At 43.0% G+C, this 18,315-nt stretch overlaps 1 protein-coding gene across 1 annotated transcript; it reads right to left on the bottom strand.

Annotated features, from left to right (window-relative positions):
* Positions 1–912: 912 nt before the first annotated feature.
* LOC110286964 (uncharacterized) lies at positions 913–6,866 on the bottom strand. The gene is made up of 7 exons (XM_085837782.1): positions 4,862–6,866; positions 4,370–4,786; positions 3,833–4,102; positions 3,389–3,529; positions 3,035–3,331; positions 2,567–2,734; positions 913–2,173 (listed from the first exon to the last, which is right to left on the bottom strand). Exons 1-7 carry the CDS (start codon positions 6,864–6,866, stop codon positions 921–923), a joined length of 4,551 nt encoding a protein of 1,516 aa, XP_085693908.1. The 3' UTR covers positions 913–920.
* Positions 6,867–18,315: the final 11,449 nt, after the last annotated feature.

Below are 18,315 nucleotides of genomic sequence, written 5' to 3' on the forward strand. Positions count from 1 at the left end.
TTTATATTCTTGTCCTATTTTCCCCCTCATTTTCCTTTCTCACCCTTTTCTTCTATGCCCTTTCTTTCCCTATCATCTCCTTCCTTCCCCTCCTTGTCTTGTGTCTTTCCTAACTTTTCTTCTTCCCCCTCCTTTTTCCCTCCTCTCTTGCTCCTCCAACTCCCCCTAGTCCTCCTCCTCCTCTCCTTGTCTCTTCCTTCTTTTTCCTTTCACCTCTCCTTTCCATACCCCATTCCTCTTCTCTTCCTCCTCCCTACTCCTCCACTACATTTCCTGCCCTCATCTCCTCCTTTCTCCCTTCTTTCTTGTCCAATTCTTCTTCTTTCTTTTCTTCCCCCCTCCTCCAACTCTTCCCTCCACTTCTTCTCCTCCCCCTCTCTACACCATCCTTCTTCTCTACCCCCTCTCTAGGTCTCCCTTCTCCCCTCCTTCCTTTTTCTTTATCAATCGCTCCTCTCCTTCTTCGTCTTCTTCCTTTCTTCTTTAATCTAGGGAGTGAACCCATGACCTTCTTAGCTTTATCTATAGACTTTTAATATTTGAAAAAAGATTTTTTATTTTTAATTATGTGTATGTATGTGTTTTGTGTATATCCGTTATGTTGAACCTTCGGCAAAAGAAATGAGGGCATTTTATCATATAATATGAATATGTCATAGAACCTCATAATATGAGAGAGGTAGAAGCACCCACATTCAAGAAATGTCTAAAACACAACAGAAAATTTTTAAGTGAACATTTATTTGCTGTTGAATGATGGTACATAGTGTTGAAGCATTTGATTTATTTTCTGCTCACAATACTAATCAAATGGAAATATTAAGCTCTGTTATAAAATTTTCAAGAACATCAATTATACAGTGCAAACAGCAAAGATAAATATTTACTGATTCATGACTAACAGAGTGGTCAGCTGACCCTTATAGGGCTTTGCAACAATATTCGGCTGAAGCTACTTTGTAATTGCTGACGGTAAACAGAGAAGTGGACTTCTCTGCAAGATATTCCAGGAAATCATGCATATAGCTAGACACTAAGAGAAGACTCTGCCTATTAAGGGGTGAATGGGCCAATGCAGTCCCAATTTTCACAAACAATCTCAGGAGATGTGGAGCCCCATAGACCTGAGACATTGGAATACCAGGATAAACCTGGTGAATTTCAGCATACTGGGGCTTTTCAAACTTGCAGAGCAGCTGGGTGCCCAGCATCTTGTTGAAATACTCTCTTATTCCAAGTACAACTTCATCAACGGAGTATTCTCTATTATCACCAAGATCCTGTGACTTCACAAAAGTCACATATTCTGCAAGAATGGCATCTACAGTCTTCTCAGCAGGAAGTTGGAATAACTGGTTTTGCTTGTTGACCAAGTCCCAGTCCTCAACAAGACGAAACTTCAGTTCATCAGGCAATTTCAACTCGACTCCCATTTTTATCTTCACAGTTACAGGCATATTGCGGTGAGGGACCTGGGCTACTTGGTTGGTTTCACTGCCAATTCTGTTTTCTGGAGGACTCTGCAGGTTGTTTGGTTCTGTTGCCTTAGACATGGATCCTGGAGAGGATTTCTCTTCAGGGAAGCCTGTCTCCGTGGAGGGATGACCTTTCTCCACAGAATGCATATTGCCTTCCTCACTCCTTTCTTCAGCTGTGCAGCTTCCCTGGGAAGAGTGAGCTCTCTCCCCTGAAAGATCTGTCTCAAAGGAGCAACCCCGCTCTGCCATGCTACCTTCCTCAGCAGAGAGCTGTCTCTCTGCAGGACAACTTTTCTTGGCAAGGTGACCTCTCTCCATGGAGTGAACTCTTTCTGCAGAACGAACTCTCTTTACACAGACAACTTGCTTTGCAGGCTGATGTTTTTTAGGAGGACAAACTTTCATAGAGGCAGACAGATGCCTCTCTGCCGGGTGACTCTTCTTTGGAGGTCTACCTCTCCCAGTGTGGGGATCTTTCTTGGCAGAGGGTCCTCTCTCTGCACTATTACCCTTCTCAACTAAGTGCCCTGCCTCTGCAGGGTGGCTTTTCTTCTGAGGCTGACCTCTGCCTCTGGGGTGATCTTTTCCTGCAGATGGTCCCTTATCTGCATGGTTACCCCTTTCTGCTGAGCCACTATCCTTTTCATGGTGGCTTTTCTTTGGAGGCCGACCTCTGCCAATGGGATGCTCTTTCACTGCAGAGGGCCCTCGTTTTGCAGATTTACCCCTTCCAAAGGATTGAAAGTCCTCTTCAGGTTGACTATTTTGGGGACAACCTCTCCCTGCAGGGTGCTCTTGCCCTGTAGAGGGCCCTCTGTCTGCATAGTTTCCCCTCTTTCCTGAGCAATCCTTCTCTGCAGGGTGGCCTTTCTTCCTAGGCCAACTTCTGCCTGTGGGGCAATCTTTCCCTGAAGAAGCTCCACACTCTGCAGAGTTACTCCCTCCAGATGAGAGAAACTCCTCTTCAAGGCGGCTTTTACTCTCTTGACCTCTTCCTGAAGGGTGCTCAGAAAGCCCTTTCTCTGTACAACTTCCACTCTTTGCTGAGCCACCCTCTTCTGCAGGGTGGTTTTTCTTCAGAGGCTGACTTCTGCCTGTGGGGCGATCTTTCCCTTCAGAGGGTCCTCTTGATGTACTGCTACTACCCTTGACTGAGCGACCCTTCCCTGCAGGGCTGCCTTTGTTGGGGCGACCTCTTCCTCCAGAGCGATCTTTTCCCACAGAGGGTCCTCTTGAGGCACAGGTACCACCGCAAACTGACCGACCTTCCTCTGTAGGGCCACTTTTGTTGAGGCGACCTCCTCCTGCAGGGCAATCTTGCCCTACAGAGGGTCCCCTTGGTGTACAGATACCACACTTGACTGAGAAACCCTCCTCAGTAGAACTGTTTCTATTGGGTTGCCCTCTTCGTGCAGGGAGATCTTTCCCTGCAGCAGGTTTTGTTGACACACAGATATCCCTCTTGACTGAGCGACCCTCCTCTGCAGGGCCACTTTTGTTTGGGTGCCCTCTTCCTGAAGGGCGATGATTCCCTTCAGAGGGTACTTTTGGTGTACACAACCCACATTTGACGGAGCACCACTGCTCTGCAGAGTGGCTTTTGCTGGAGCAACTTCTTGCTGGGCGATCTTCCCCTACAGAGTGTCCTCTTAATGCATAGATCAAGTTCTCAACATTGCAACCCTGCTTTGAAGAGCTGCTTTTGTTAGGGTGACTTCTTCTTGCAGGGCGATCTTTGCCTGCAGAGGGTCCTCTTGATGTACTTCTACTACCCTTGAGTGAATGACCCTCCTGTGCAGGACCTCTTTTGTTGGGGTGACCTCGTCCTCCGGATCGATCTTTCCCATTCTTGCCTGAGCGACCCTCCTCTGTTGGGCTGCTTTTGGTGGAGCGACTTCTTTTGGCAGGACGATATTTCCCTCTTGATGTACTGCTACTACCCTTGACTGAATGACCCTCTTTTGCAGGGCCTCTTTTGTGGGGGCGACCTCTTCCTCCAGAGCGATCTTTTCCCACAGAGGGTCCTCTTGAGGCACAGGTACCACCGCAAACTGACCGACATTCCTCTGTAGGGCCACTTTTGTTGAGGCGACCTCCTCCTGCAGGGCGATCTTGCCCTACAGAGTGTCCTCTTGGTGTACAGATACCACACTTGACTGAGAAACCCTCCTCAGTAGGACTGTTTCTACTGGGTTGCCCTCTTCGTGCAGGGAGATCTTTCCCTGCAGCAGGTTTTGTTGACACACAGATATCCCTCTTGACAGAGCGACCCTCCTCCTCTGCAGGGCCACTTCTGTTTGGGTGCCCTCTTCCTGAAGAGCAATCATTCCCTTCAGAGGGTACTTTTGGTGTACACAACCCACATTTGACGGAGCACCACTGCTCTGCAGAGTGGCTTTTGCTGGAGCAACTTCTTGCAGGGCGATCTTCCCCTACAGAGTGTCCTCTTAATGCATAGATCAAGTTCTCAACATTGCAACCCTGCTCTGAAGAGTTGCTTTTGTTAGGGTGACTTCTTCTTGCAGGGCGATCTTTGCCTGCAGAGGGTCCTCTTGATGTACTTCTACTACCCTTGAGTGAATGACCCTCCTGTGCAGGACCTCTTTTGTTGGGGTGACCTCGTCCTCTGGAGCGATCTTTCCCATTCATGCCTGAGCGACCCTCCTCTGTTGGGCTGCTTTTGGTGGAGCGACTTCTTTTGGCAGGACGATCTTTCCCTCTTGATGTACTGCTACTACCCTTGACTGAATGACCCTCTTCTGCAGGGCCTCTTTTTTGGGTGCGACCTCGTCCTCCAGAGCGATCTTTCCCTGCAGAGGATTCTCTGGTTGCATAGCAAGCATTCTTGCCTGAGTGTCCCACCTCTGTAGGGGTTCTTTTGGTGGAGTGACTTCTTGCAGGACGGTCTTTCCCTGCAGAGGGTCCTCTTGATGTACTGCTACCATCCTTGACCGAATCACCCTTCTCTGTAGGGCCTCTTTTGTTGGGGCGACCTCGTCCTCCAGAGCGATCTTTCCCTGCAGAAGGTACTCCTGTTGCACAGATGCCACACTTGATTGAGCACCACTGCTCTGCAGGGCTTCGACTGTTGGAGAGACATCTTCTCACAGGGCGCTCTTTTCCTGTAGAGGGTGCTCTTGATGTACTGCTCCCACTCTGGACTGACCAACTCTCCTCTGCACAGCCGCTTTTGATGTGGCGACCTCTTCCTCTAGAGCGATCCTTCCCTGCAGAGGGTCCTCTTGATGTACTGCTACTACCCCTGACTGAATGACCCTCCTCTGCAGGGCCTCTTTTGCTGGGGCGACCTCGTCCTCCAGAGAGATCTTTCCCATTCTTGCCTGAGCAACCCTCCTCTGTTGGGCCACTTTTCGTGGAGCGACTTCTTTTGGCAGGACGATCTTTCCCTCTTGATATACTGCTACTAACCTTGACTGAATGACCCTCTTTTGCAGGGCCTCTTTTGTGGGGGCGACCTCGTCCACCAGAGCGATCTTTCCCTGCAGAGGATTCTCTGGTTGCATAGGAAACATTCTTGCCTGATTTTCCCTCCTCTGTAGGGCTGCTTTTGGTGGAGCGACTTCTTTTGGCAGGATGATCTTTCCCTACAGAGGGTCCTCTTGATGTACTGCTACTACCCTTGACTGAATGACCCTCCTCTGCAGGGCCTCTTTTGTTGGGGCGAACTCGTCCTCCAGAGCCATCTTTCCCTACAGAAGGTACTCTTGTTGCACAGATGCCACACTTGATTGAGCACCACTGCTCTGCAGGGCTTTGACTGTTGGAGAGACATCTTCTCACAGGGCGCTCTTTTCCTGTAGAGGGTGCTCTTGATGTACTGCTCCTACCCTCGACTGACCAACTCTCCTCTGCATGGCCGCTTTTGTTGTGGCAACCTTGTCCTGCAGAGAGACTTTTCCCTGCAGAAGGTCTTCTTGGTGTACTGCTACCATTCTCGACTGAGCGACCATCCTCTGACCTCCGGATTTTACTGGGGTGGCCTCTTCTTACAGCGCATTCTTTCCCTGTAGAGGATCCTCTTGACGTACTGCTCCCACCCTCGACTGACCGACTCTCCTCTGCACAGCCGCTTTTAATGGGGCGACCTCTTCCTCCAGAGCGATCTTTCCCTGCAGAGGGTCTTCTTGACGTACTGCTACCATTCTTGACTGAGTGGTCCTTCTCTGCCCTACGGATTTTATTGGGGCTCCCTCTTCCTGCAGAAGGTCCTCTTGATGAGCGAATCTCATTCTTAACAGGGCGACTCTCCTCTCCAGGGATGCTTTTGTTGGAGCGACTTCTTGCAGGGCAGTCTTTCCCTGCAGATGGTACACTTGATTCACAGATACATTTGACTGGGTGACCCTCCTCTGCAGGGCCTCTTCTATTGCCGTGAACTCTTCCTGCAGAGCCATCTTTCCCTGCAGAAGTTCCTCTTATAGCACAGCTACTTTTCTCAGAACGGCCCTTCTCTGCCACATGACTTTTTTTGGCAGGCCAACCTCTCCCTGAAAGGCAATCTTTCTCTGTAGAGAGTCTGCTACCTGTAGCACTGCCTCTCTCTATCTGGCGATCTCTCTGTGCAGAGCTAAGTGTCTTGGCTGAGTAGCCTTTCTTTGCAGGGTGTCGGTTCTCAGTAGAGGGACCCTTCTTAGTAGAAAGGCCTTTCTCTGTAGGTTGACCTTTCTTGGTAGGGCGCCCTCTCTCATTGGCAGGAGCATAGTGACTTCTCCCTGTCAACCGACCTTTCTCTGTGGACTGAGGTTTTTCTGAAGAGCATCTTTTATTGACAGGACGACCTCGATCTGCAGGATGGTCTTTGTCTGAAGACCCATGCTTCACAGATGAATGACGTTTCTCTGTAATCTGGCATTCCTCAGAAAAGTAAGGACTCTTCCCAGATCGGTGTGTCTCAGAGTGGCGCCTCCCCCGAGAAGAACTTTTCTGGGACATCTGACCTTTTTCAGTTGGAGAGTGCTTCTCCGCAGAGGATCTCTTCTTCCTAGTAAGGCTTTTTTCAGCATAAGGATGCTTCTCCACTAAGAGAAGCTTTTCAGCCGAGGAACTTTTAACTGTGGTGTGATACTTCTCAGCAACGGAACAACGCTTCTCAGTGGAAGAATTTTTCTCAGAGGAAGGAATTTTCTCCACTGTATACGTTTTCTCCTCAGAGTAACCATTCTCCACCAAATGGCGTTTCTTCACAGAGCGGCCTCGCAGTCTTCTTTGAAGAGTTGGTTGAAGACTCCTCGACTCTGTTGACTTGTGTCGTGAGGAGACACTTCTTGCCTTTCGGACCCGCCTGTCGTGGGGCTTCAGTTTCACAACGTCATCTCCTTCAGCAAACTGCTGGCCACCAAGACAAGAACGTTTCTTTCTGGAACTCATTTAAGCAATAGTCTTGCTTTATCTTCAAAGAACTAAAGAATTCCCAGATTTTCTAGGACTGACTGGGAAAAAAAATGAAATGGGAACATAACCCAGAAGTCTGTAGTCCAAATGACTTCTACATTCAGGATCAAATCCCCTGATTTTTTATCAAATTCAGCTCTTCTTAAAGAAGTTGGAGGAGCAGCAGTAAGAGCGTTACTGCTGCTTGTCCAACCATAAGGGCAAATGTCCGTCTCTCTGGCAACAGTTGTAAACAAACGTCATCTGGGGGGCGGGCTTATGCCCATCAACCAATCGGTAGTCTTATGTAAATTTAGTACCTTCCATAGCTAAATGATTGGACCACCACTATGACGTCATAATGATGGTATATGAGATGAGAGGGCCTTCTTTTCTTTTTCCTTTCCTTTCCTTTCCTTTCCTTTCCTTTCCTTTCCTTTCCTTTCCTTTCCTTTCCTTTCCTTTCCTTTCCTTTCCTTTCCTTTCCTTTCCTTTCCTTTCCTTTCCTTTCCTTTCCTTTCCTTTCCTTTCCTTTCCTTTCCTTCTTTCCTGTCCTGTCCTGTCCTGTCCTGTCCTTTCTTGTCCTGTCCTGTCCTGTCCTGTCCTGTCCTTTCTCCCTTTCTTTCTCCTTTCCTCTCCTTTTCTTTCTCCTTTCCTTTCCCATCCCTTCCCTTCCCTTCCCTTCCCTTCCCTTCCCTTCCCTTCCCTTCCCTTCCCTTCCCTTCCCTTTTAATATCCCTTCTTTTCTTTTCTTTTCTTTTCTTTTCTTTTCTTTTCTTTTCTTTTCTGTTCTGTTCTGTTCTGTTCTGTTCTGTTCTGTTCTTTTTTTCAAAATCAGACTGTTGCCAAGCTTGCAAAGATCTCAGTTTCTGCCTCCCTCCTACAGTACAGGCGTTAAAGCGATACATTTACTTTTCATCCTTTTTTAAAAAATTTTTAATAGTTTTTATTACGTATTTTCTTCAATTACATTTCCAATGCTATCCCAAAAGTCCCCCATACCCTCCCCCCCACTTCCTTACACACCCATTCCCATTTTTTTAGCCCTGGCGTTCCCCTTTAGTGGGGAATATAAAGTTTGTGTGTTCAATGGGCCTCTCTTTCCAGTGATGGCCGACTAGGCCATCTTTTGATACATATGCAGCTAGAGTCAAGAGTTCCGGGGTACTGTTTAGTTCATAATGTTGTTCCACCTGTAGGGTTGCAGATCCCTTTAGCTCCTTGGGTACTTTCTCTAGCTCCTCCATTGGGAGCCCTGTGATCCATCCAATAGCTGACTGTGAGCATCCACTTCTGTGTTTGCTAGGCCCCGGCATAGTCTCACAAGAGACAGCTATATCTGGGTGCTTTCAGCAAAATCTTGCTAGTGTATGCAACGGTGTCAGCGTTTGGAAGCTGATTATGGGGTGGATCCCTGGATATGGCAGTCTCTAGATGGTCCCTCCATTTTTCTCAGTTCCAAACTTTGTCTCTGTAACTCCTTCCATGGGTGTTTTGTTCCCAATTCTAAGAAGGGGCAAAGTGTCCACACGATGGTCTTCATTCTTCTTGAGTTTTATGCCCTTAGCAAATTATATCTTATATCTTGAGTATCCTAAGTTTTGGGCTAAATACCACTTATCATTGAGTACATATTGTGTGAGTTCCTTTGTGATTGTGTTACCTCACTCAAGATGATGCCCTCCAGGTCCATCCATTTGGCTAGGAATTTCATAAATTCATTCTTTTTAATAGCTGAGCAGTACTCCATTGTGTAAATGTACCACATTTTCTGTATCCATTCCTCTGTTGAGGGGCATCTGGGTTCTTTCCAGCTTCTCGATATTATAAATAAGGCTGCTATGAACATAGTTGAGCATGTGTTCTTCTTACTCGTTGGGACATCTTCTGGATATATGCCCAGGAGAGGTATTGCTGGATCCTCCGGTAGTACTATGTCCAATTTTCTAAGGAACTGCCAGCCTGATTTCCAGAGGGGTCGTACAATCTTGCAATCCCATCAACAATGGTGGAGTGTTCCTCTTTCTCCACATCCTCGCCAGCATCTGCTGTCGACTGATTTTTTGATCTTTGCCATTCTGACTGGTGTGAGATGAAATCTCAGGGTTGTTTTGATTTGCATTTCTCTGATGATTAAGGATGCTGAACATTTTGTCAGGTGTTTCTCAGCCATTCAGTATTCCTCACGTGAGAATTCTTTGTTTAGCTCTGAGCCCCCTTTTTTAATGAGTTTATTTGATTTTCTGGAGTCTACCATCTTGAGTTCATTTGGTATTCCTCAATTGAGAATTCTTAGTTTAGCTCTGTGCCCCATTTTTAAATAGGGTTATTTGGTTTTCTGGAGTCCATCTTCTTGAGTTCTTGATATGTATTGTATATTAGCCCATTATCTGATTTAGGATTGGAAAAGAACTTTTCCCAATCTGGTGGTTGCTTTGTGTCTTATTGACAGTGTCCTTTTTCTTACAGAAGCTTTGCAAAGTTTTGAGGTCCCATTTGTTGATTTTTTTTTCTGACAGCAGAAGCCATTTATTTTCTGTTCAGGAATTTTACCCCTGTGCCCATATCTTCGAGGCTCTTCCCCTCTTTCTCATCTATAAGTTTCAGTGTCTATGGTTTTATGTGGAGTTCTTTGATCCACTTAGACTTGAGCTTTGTACAGGAGATAAGAGTGGATCAATTCACATTCATCTACATGATAACAACCACTTGTGCCAGCACCATTTGTTGAAAATGCTGTCTTTTTTTCCACTGGATGGTTTTAGCTCCCTTGTCAAAGATCAAGTGACCATAGGTGTGTGGGTTCATTTCTGGGTCTTCAATTCTATTCCATTGATCTACCTGTCTGTCACTGTACCAGTACCATGCAGTTTTTTGTTTTTTTTTTTTTTTTTTTTTTTATCACAGTTGCTCTGTAGTACAGATTGAGGTCAGGGGTGGTGATTCCACCAGAGATTCTTTTATTATTGAGAATAGTTTTTGCTATCATAGGTTTTTGTTATTCCAGATGAATTTATAAATTGCACTTTCTAACTCGATGAAGAACTGACTTGGCATTTTGATGGGGATTGCATTGAATCTGTAGATTGCTTTGGACAAGATGGCCATTTTTACTATATTAATCCTGCCAATCCATAAGCAAAGGAGATCTTTCCATCTTCTGAGATCATCTTTGAGTTCTTTCTACAGACACTTGACAACTCTTTACTTGTTCAGTTAGATTCAAGCCAAGGTGTTTTATTTGTGACTATTGTGAAGGGTGTTGTTTCCCTAATTTCATTCTCATCCTCTTTATATTTTGTGTAGAGAAAGGCCACTGATTTTTTTTTTTTTATTTTGAGTTAACATTATATTCAGCTACTGCACTGAAGCTGTTTATCAGGTTAAGGAGTTCTCCAGTGGAATTTTTGTAGGCACTTATATATACTATCAAATCATCTGCAAATAGTGATTTTTTTTGACGTTTTCCTTTCCAATTTGTATGCCTTTGATCTCCTTTTGCTGTCTAATTGTTCTGGCTAGGACTTCAAGTACTATATTGAGAGGGTAGTAAGAGGGAGGGCAGCCTTGTCTAGTCTTTGATTTTACTATGATTGCTACAAGTTTCTCTCCATTTAGTTTGATGATGGCTACTGGTTTGCTGTGTATTGCTTTTGTTATGTTTAGATATTGGTCTTGAAATCCTGTTCTTTCCAAGTTCTTTATCATGAATGGGTGTTGGATTTGTCAAGTGCTTTCTCAGCATCTAATGAGATGATCATGTTGCTTTTGTCTTTGTGTTTGTTTATATACTGGACTGCGTTGAGAGATTTCCATATATTGAACCATCCCTGCATCCCTGGAATGAAGCCTATTTGATCGTGATGAATGATTATTTTGATGTGTTCTTGGATTGAGTTTGAGAGAATTTTATTATTTTTGTATTGCTAATCATAAGGACAATTGGTCGGAAGTTCTCTTTTTTTGTTGAATCTTGGTGTGGTTTAGGTATCACAGTAATTGTGGCTTCATCGAATGAATTGGGTAGAGTACATTTTGTTTCTATCTTGAGAAATAGTTTGAGGAGAATTAGAATTAGGTCTTCTTTGAAGGTCTCATAGAACTCTCCACTAAACCCACCTAGTCCTGGGCTTTTTTTTTTTTTTTTTTGGTTGGGAGTCTATTAATGACTGTTTCTATTTCTTTAGGAGATATGGGGCTACTTAAATCGTTAATCTGATCCTGAGTTAACTTTGGTACCTGGTATCTTTCCAGAAAATTGTCCATTTAATTGAGGTTTTCCAGTTTTGTTGACTATAGGCTTTTGTAGTAGGATCTGATGATTTTATGGATTTTCTCAGATTTTATTGTTATGTCTCCTTTTTCATTTCTGATTTTGTTAATTAGGATACTGTTCCTGTACCCTCTAGTTAGTTTGGCTAATGGTTTATCTATCTTGTTTATTTTTCAAGGAATCAGCTTCTTGTTTGGTTGATTCTTTGTACAGTTCTTTTTGATTCCACTTGGATGCTTTCAACCCTGAGTTTGGTTATTTCTTACTGTCTACTCCTCTTGGGCGAATTTGCTTCCTTGTGTTCTAGAGCTTTTAGGTGTGCTTTCAAATTGCTTGTGGATGCTCTCTCCAGTTTCTTTTTGGAGGTACTCAGAACTATGAGTTTTCCTCTTAGGACAGCTTTTATTGTGTCCCATAAGTTTGGATATGTTGTTGCTTCATTTTCATTAAAATCTACAAAGTCTTTAATTTGTTTCTTATTTCATCCATGACCATGTTATCACTGAGTAGAGTGTTGTTCAGATTCCACCTGAATGTGGGCTTTCTATTATTTATGTTGTTGTTGAAGATCAGCCTTTGTCTGTGGTGATCTGATATGATGCATGGGATTATTTCAATATTCTTCTTTCTTTTGAGGCCTGTTTTGTGGCCAATTATATGGTCAATTTTGGAGAAGGTAAAATGAGGTACTGAGAAGAAGGAATATTCTTCTGTTTTAGGATAAAATGTTCTAGAAATATCTGTTTAATCCATTTTTTCATAACTTCTGATAGTTTCTCTGTGTCTCTGATAATTTCTTATTCCAGGATCTGTCCATCGATGATAGTGTGCTGTTGAAGTCTCCCACTATTATTGTGTTGAAGCTATGTGTGCTTTGAGCTTTACAAACGTTTCTTTAATCAATGTGGATGTCCTTGCATTTGGAGCATAGATGTTCAGAATTGAGAGTTCATCTTGGTAAACTTTAACTTTGATTAGTACAAATTGTTCCTGCTTGTCTTTTTTGATAACTTTAGGTTGAAAGTCGATTTTATTCTATATTAGAATGGCTACTCCAGCTTTTTTCTTGGGAACATTTGCTTGGAAAATTGTTTTCCAGCCTTTTAGTCTGAGGTAGTGTCTGTCTTTGTCCCTGCGGGGGGTTTCCTGTATGCAACAAAATGTTGGGTCCTATTTATGTAGCTAGTCTGTTAGTCTATGTCTTTTTATTGGGGAATTGATTCCATTGATATTAAGAGATATTAAGGAAAAGTCATTGCTGTTTCCTGTTTTTGTTGTTGTTGTTAGAGTTGGTATTCTGTTCATGTGGCTATCTTCTTTAGGTTTCTTGAAAGATTACTTTCTTACTTTTTCTAGAGCAAAGTTTCCCTCCTTGTGTTGGAGTTTTCCCTTTATTATCCTTTGAAGTGCTGGATGCATGGAAATGATAATGTATGAATTTAGTATTGTCATGGAATAATTTGGGTTCTCCGTCTATGGTAATTGAGAGTTTTGCTGGGTATAATAGTCTGGGCTGGCATTTGTATTCTCTAGGGTCTGTATGACATCTGTTCAGGATCTTCTGGCTTGCATAGTCTCTGGTGAGAAGTCTGGTATAATTGTAATAGGTCTGCCTTTATATGTTACTTGACCTTTTCCCCTTACTTCTTTTAATATTCTTTCTTTTCTTAGTGAATTTGGTGATTTGATTATTATGTTATGGGAGGAGTTTGTTTTTTGTTTCAAAGTATTTGGGGTTCTGTAGGCTTCCTGTATGTTCATGAGCATCGCTTTCTTTAGGTTAGTGAAGTTTTCATTTATAATTATGTTGAAGATATTTACGGGCACTTTAATTTGAAAATCTTCTTTCTTGTCTATACTTATTATCCCTAGGTTTAGTCTTCTCATTGTGTCCTGGATTTCCTGGATGTTTTGGGCTAAGAGCTTTTTGCATTTTGCATTTTCTTTGACTGTTGTGCCAATGTTTTCTATGATATCTTCTGCACCTGAGATTCTTTCTTCTTTCTCTTATGTCGTGTTGGTAATGCTTGTGTCTATGACTCCTGACTTCTTTCCTAGGTTTTGTATCTCCAGAATTGTCTCCCTTTGTGATTTCTTTATTGTTTCTCCTTCCGTTATTAGATCCTGGATGGTTTTGTTCAATTTCTTTACCAGTTTGTTTATGTTTTTCTGTAGTTCTTTAAGTGATTTTTGGGTTTTATCTTTAAGGGCTTATATCTGTTTACCTGGGTTTTCCCATAACTCTTCAAAGGATTTTTACATTTCCTCTATAAGGACTTCTACCTATTTAGCTGGTTTCTCCTGTAGTTCTTTTAAGGGATTATTAATGTCCTTCTTAAAATCTTCTACCAGCATCATGAGATATGATTTTAAATCCCAATCTTGCTTTTCCAGTGGGTTGGCATATCCAGGTCTCACTGTAGTGGGAGCATTGTTTTCCGATGATGCCAAGTAGTCTTGGTTTATGTTGGTAAGATTCTTAAGTTTGCCTTTCGACATTGGTAATCTCTGGTGTGAGATGTTCTAGCTGTCTCTGCCTGAAGCTTGTTCTTCATGAGAGTCTGTAAGCCTGTGTCAGCACTCTTGGGAGACCAGTTCTTTTCTGGCAAGATCAGTGCACAGAGGGCTATGGAACAGCCTCACCTCCTTGCTGCAGGTGTAGGCCCGTAGGATCATGTCCCTTAAGCTCAGTTGCCCGTGCTCTCCTGAGCAGTTCCACCTTAGAGACACTGGAGAGTAAATGGAATTTCTCCTGAGTCCCAGAGTCAGAGGACTCAATAAATGATCATTTTCCTGAAAAATGTCATTAACATATAAATGGTGACACATTAAGCAAATACTATGAATAGAAAATTATATTGTGAAAAACTATTAAATGTAACAACAGAAGAGAGTCAATGACGGTAAGAAAAGATAAAAAAACACAAGTACAGGGAGTAAAGTTCAAATGGAGGGGAAATCAAATTAATATCAATAATAACACTGAATATGACTGGATGAAATAAGCCAAAGACTACAATCTTCAGAGAAGAGTTTTTTAAGTGTTTAGACCCAAGGGTCTGCTGCCTTCAGGAGATTGCAGGGTGCCAATTGAGATCTAGACTATAGAACTGCTTCTCCCACAGTCTTTCAAACCTGGAGTGGCACCAGTTCCTTGACTGCCATGCTGCTCTGGTGCTGTGCAAATAGTCCTCCTTGGCTGCAGTCAAGCCTACCATCTTCAAGGAGCAGTTCAAGTTGGAGATACCACTTAATGGAGTCTAAGCACAAATATTTTATCCAACTCATCCTTGCTTCTTGAAAATTCCACAATCATTAGAAAAAAGATAACAGTCTTCAAGTAAGCAGGACCCCTGTTACTTCTGTTCTTTTCTGGCCAGATTCAAATCTGTCAACAACAAGGGCCAGACTGGATGTCTATGTCAAGAACATCTACTTTGGCAACAATTATATGAAGCAGTTTCCCAAATCTGGGCTAGGTGGATATGCACAGAGACTCAGAACATCATTGTATTTTGTCTGGCATCTGTGATCCCAGCACCAAGAAAGAACACACCACCTTCAGGTGCAATGGCAACAACATACTGATGGACATGATTATGTGGTATATGGCTAATGAACATGTACAGACTAAGTGAAACTTTCATTGTCAAATTGGTGTCAATGATGATTGGTGTCTTAGTTAGGGCTTTAGTGCTGTAAACAGACACCATGACCAATGCAACTCTTATAAGAACAACATTTAATTGGGGCTGGATTACATACTCAGAAGTTTAATCCATTATTGTCAAGGCAGGAATATGGCAGCATACAGACAGGCATGGTGTAGGCACGGCTGAGAGTTCTACATTTTAATATGAAGGCTACTATGACTTCCAGACAGCTGTGGTGAGGGTCTTAAGCCCATGCCCAAGGTGCCATACCTAATCCAACAAGACCAGATCTCCTAATAGTATCACTTTCTGGGCTAAAAATATACAAACCATCACATTTCATTCCCTGGCCCTTATAGGCATATTCAAACACATAAGTCTATGGGGGTCAAAACTAAACATACCATGACTAAGACACCAATTGTCCTTGACACCAATTTGGCATTGATAGTTTTCACTTCTTAGGTATTGCCTAGCTACATACTTAGTGTGTATATGTTCATTAGCCATATACCACATAACCATGTTGATCAGTATACATTTAGTTCAACTTCCAAAGTCCCCATAGTGTATAGCAGTCTTTACAAGGTTAACAGTCCAAAGTCTCTTCTGAGATTCATCCAATCACTTAACTGTAATCCCCAAAGCAATACAGGAAAACAGCTGGACAAAGTCCAAACTCTGCATCTCCATATCTCATGAAAAAGTAGTCTTCAGATATCCAACTCCCTTTTCATTGTTGTTGACTACAACAAACTTTTTGCACCTGGGGTTGTTCCACTCCTGATTAGCAGCTTTCCTCAGCAGATAGTCAATGGCTCTAGGTATCAAACATGTTGGGTTCTCCAAGTCAATATCAGTGTTACAGCTTCTTGTTTCAATGTATGTGATTCACACATGATTTTATGGGCTTTTACAAAGGGCTGGCATGTCTTCTCCAGCTCTGCCCTCTGTAGCACTCTAAGCTGAAATGGATTCAATCCACTGCTGCTCCTGTTCTTGGTTGATCATTCTATAGTACCAGCCTTTCCAATACACTGGGGTTTTCTACTGCAACTGGGTTTCACCAATAGCCTTCCATGGCCTCTCGAAGTGACATGTCTCAACTGCTCTTTATGTCCCTTCTATTTTTCACTCTAAAACCAGAGACACATGGCTGAAGCTGCCTTATGCTGCTTGCTGAGGCTGTAACATGCCCACCCCCATTCTATTACCAGCTTTCTGTTTTCCAATTCCCTCTCTCCCTAAACTTGGCTGTCCTGGGATTTGCTCTGTAGATTGACCTTGCACTCAAGAGATCTTGGAGCCTATCTCTTGGGATTAAAGGTGTGTACCACCTAGACTTAAGCTTTTTTTTACCTAGAACTCTTTCAGTCCCAGGGTGGCCTTGAACTCAGAGATCTGCTTGGCTTTATCTCCTGGAATTAAAGGTGTGTACCACCAAGCCTAGATCTAAATTTAGCTAGGTAGTATCTAGCCCCAAAGTCCCATTCTTTAATCTGCTATCTCTTTTTTTATTTTTTAAATTTTATTTTATTTATATTATTTTTTTAATTACATATTTTCCTCAATTACATTTCCAATGCTATCCCAAAAGTCCCCCATACCCCCCCCCCACTTCCCTACCCATCCATTCCCATTCTTTTGGCCCTGGCATTCCCCTATATTGGGGCATATAAAGTTTGCAAGTCCAATGGGCCTCTCTTTCCAGTGATGGCCGACTAGGCCATCTTTTGATACATATGCAGCTAGAGACAAGAGCTCCGGTATACTGGTTAGTTCATCATGTTGTTCCAACTATAGGGTTACAGATCCCTTTAGGTCCTTGGGTACTTTCTCTAGCTTCTCCATTGGGAGCCCTGTACTCTGCTATCTCTTAAAAGATAGGGTTCAGCTCCATTTCACTTCCTGGTGCCCCTTTAATACTCAAACAATACATTTTATATTTTTCACTTCTAAGCTTGCTCTATTTGTTCAAAGTGTTCTTCATGAGACTTAAGCAGAGAACAAAGTCTCTGTTTGGGCATTTATGAGATTTTTCTTTATCAGTTCAATTAACATAAGTCTCTTTACATTAGCCTCAGGTAGACTCATCAGAAAAAGGCCAAAAGCAGTCACATTCTTCACCAAAATAACATAAAACAGTCTCTATGCCACATTCTGAAATTCTTCTCCTCTGAAACCTCTTGGGCCAGGTCTACAAAGTTCTGGTCACTCAGAGCAACAAAGTCTTCCATATTCCTACTAAGGTGGCCCATCAAGCCCCATTTAAATCATTCCACTGCTTTCCAAATCCAAAGTCCCAATATCCACATTCTTCCAAAGAAAATCATTGTCAGGCCTATCACAGCAATACCCAACTCCTGGTACCAACTTCTTAGTTAGGGTTTTACTGCTGAGAACAGACATAATGACCAAGGCAACTCTTATAAAGACAACATTTAATTGGAGCTGGATTACAGAATCAGAGGTTCAGTCCATTATTGCCAAGGCTAGAGCATGGCAGTCTCTAGGCAGGCATGGTACACGCAGGTCTGAGAGTTCTACATCTTCTTCTGAAGGATGCTAGTGGAAGGCTGACATCCAAATAGCTAGGAAGAGGATCTTAATTCAGCCCATGCCCACAGTGACATACCTACTCCAATAAGGCCACACTTCCTAATAATGCTACTGCTTGGGTCAAGCATATACAAACCATCACAACAGGGAAGGCCTTACTGTGCAACTTTCCAAAAGGAAGCAATTCAAAAGCTACCAAGCAGGAAATCTGTGATGGACAATGTGATAGCAAATAGTGTGATAGCCACTGTGTGACAGTCTGTGATAATACTGGTAATCCCAACAACCCCAAGCCTGATGGTTGGGAAAGACTTGAACACATCTCTGACAGATGCTAAAACACATGATTCTGGGAAATACCTGACTCAGAACTCTGAGAAGGGCAAGTAGTATTCACAGCAGATAAATAATATTGTGGAATGCTGTTTGTATTTTCTGCCGCCTCAAAAATGGTGCCCCAAATAATAGCCAGAACCTGGAAAGAACCCAGATGTGCCTCAACAGAAAAAGTGGATACAAAAAATGTGGTACATTTACACAATGGAGTACTACTCAGCTATTAAAAAGAATGAATTTATGAAATTCCTAGACAAATGGTTGCACCTGGAGGGCATTATCCTGAGTGAGGTAACCCAATCACAAAAGTACTCAAATGATATGTACTCACTGATAACTGGATATTAGCCCAGAAACTTAGAATGCCCAAGATATAAGTTACAATTTGCCAAACACATGAAATTCAAGAAGAACGTAGACCACAGTGTGGACACTTTGCCCCTTCTTATAATTGGGAACAAAACACCCATGGAAGGAGTTACAGAGACAAAGTTTGGAGCTGAGACAAAAGGATGGACCATCTCAAGACTACCATATCCAAGGATCCATCCCATAGTCAGCCTCCAAATGCTGACACATTGCATAGACTAGCAAGCTTTTGCTGAAAAGACCCTGATATAGCTGT

The sequence above is a fragment of the Mus caroli genome, unplaced genomic scaffold (assembly GCF_978045245.1).
Source record: "Mus caroli unplaced genomic scaffold, Mus_caroli_1 scaffold_5, whole genome shotgun sequence".
NCBI lineage: Eukaryota > Metazoa > Chordata > Mammalia > Rodentia > Muridae > Mus > Mus caroli.

Excerpts from the sequence above, each read along its gene's own strand:
- LOC110286964 (XM_085837782.1), bottom strand. The coding sequence starts at position 6,866 with ATGAGTTCCAGAAAGAAACGTTCTTGTCTTGGTGGCCAGCAGTTTGCT. Across the intron at positions 3,530-3,832 it reads CTCCGTCAAATGTGGGTTGT|TTTGCGGTGGTACCTGTGCC; the intron begins GTACACCAAAAG and ends AATGTCGGTCAG. Across the intron at positions 2,174-2,566 it reads AGATCGCCCCACAGGCAGAA|TGAAAGAGCATCCCATTGGC; the intron begins GTCAGCCTCTGA and ends GGCCCTCTGCAG.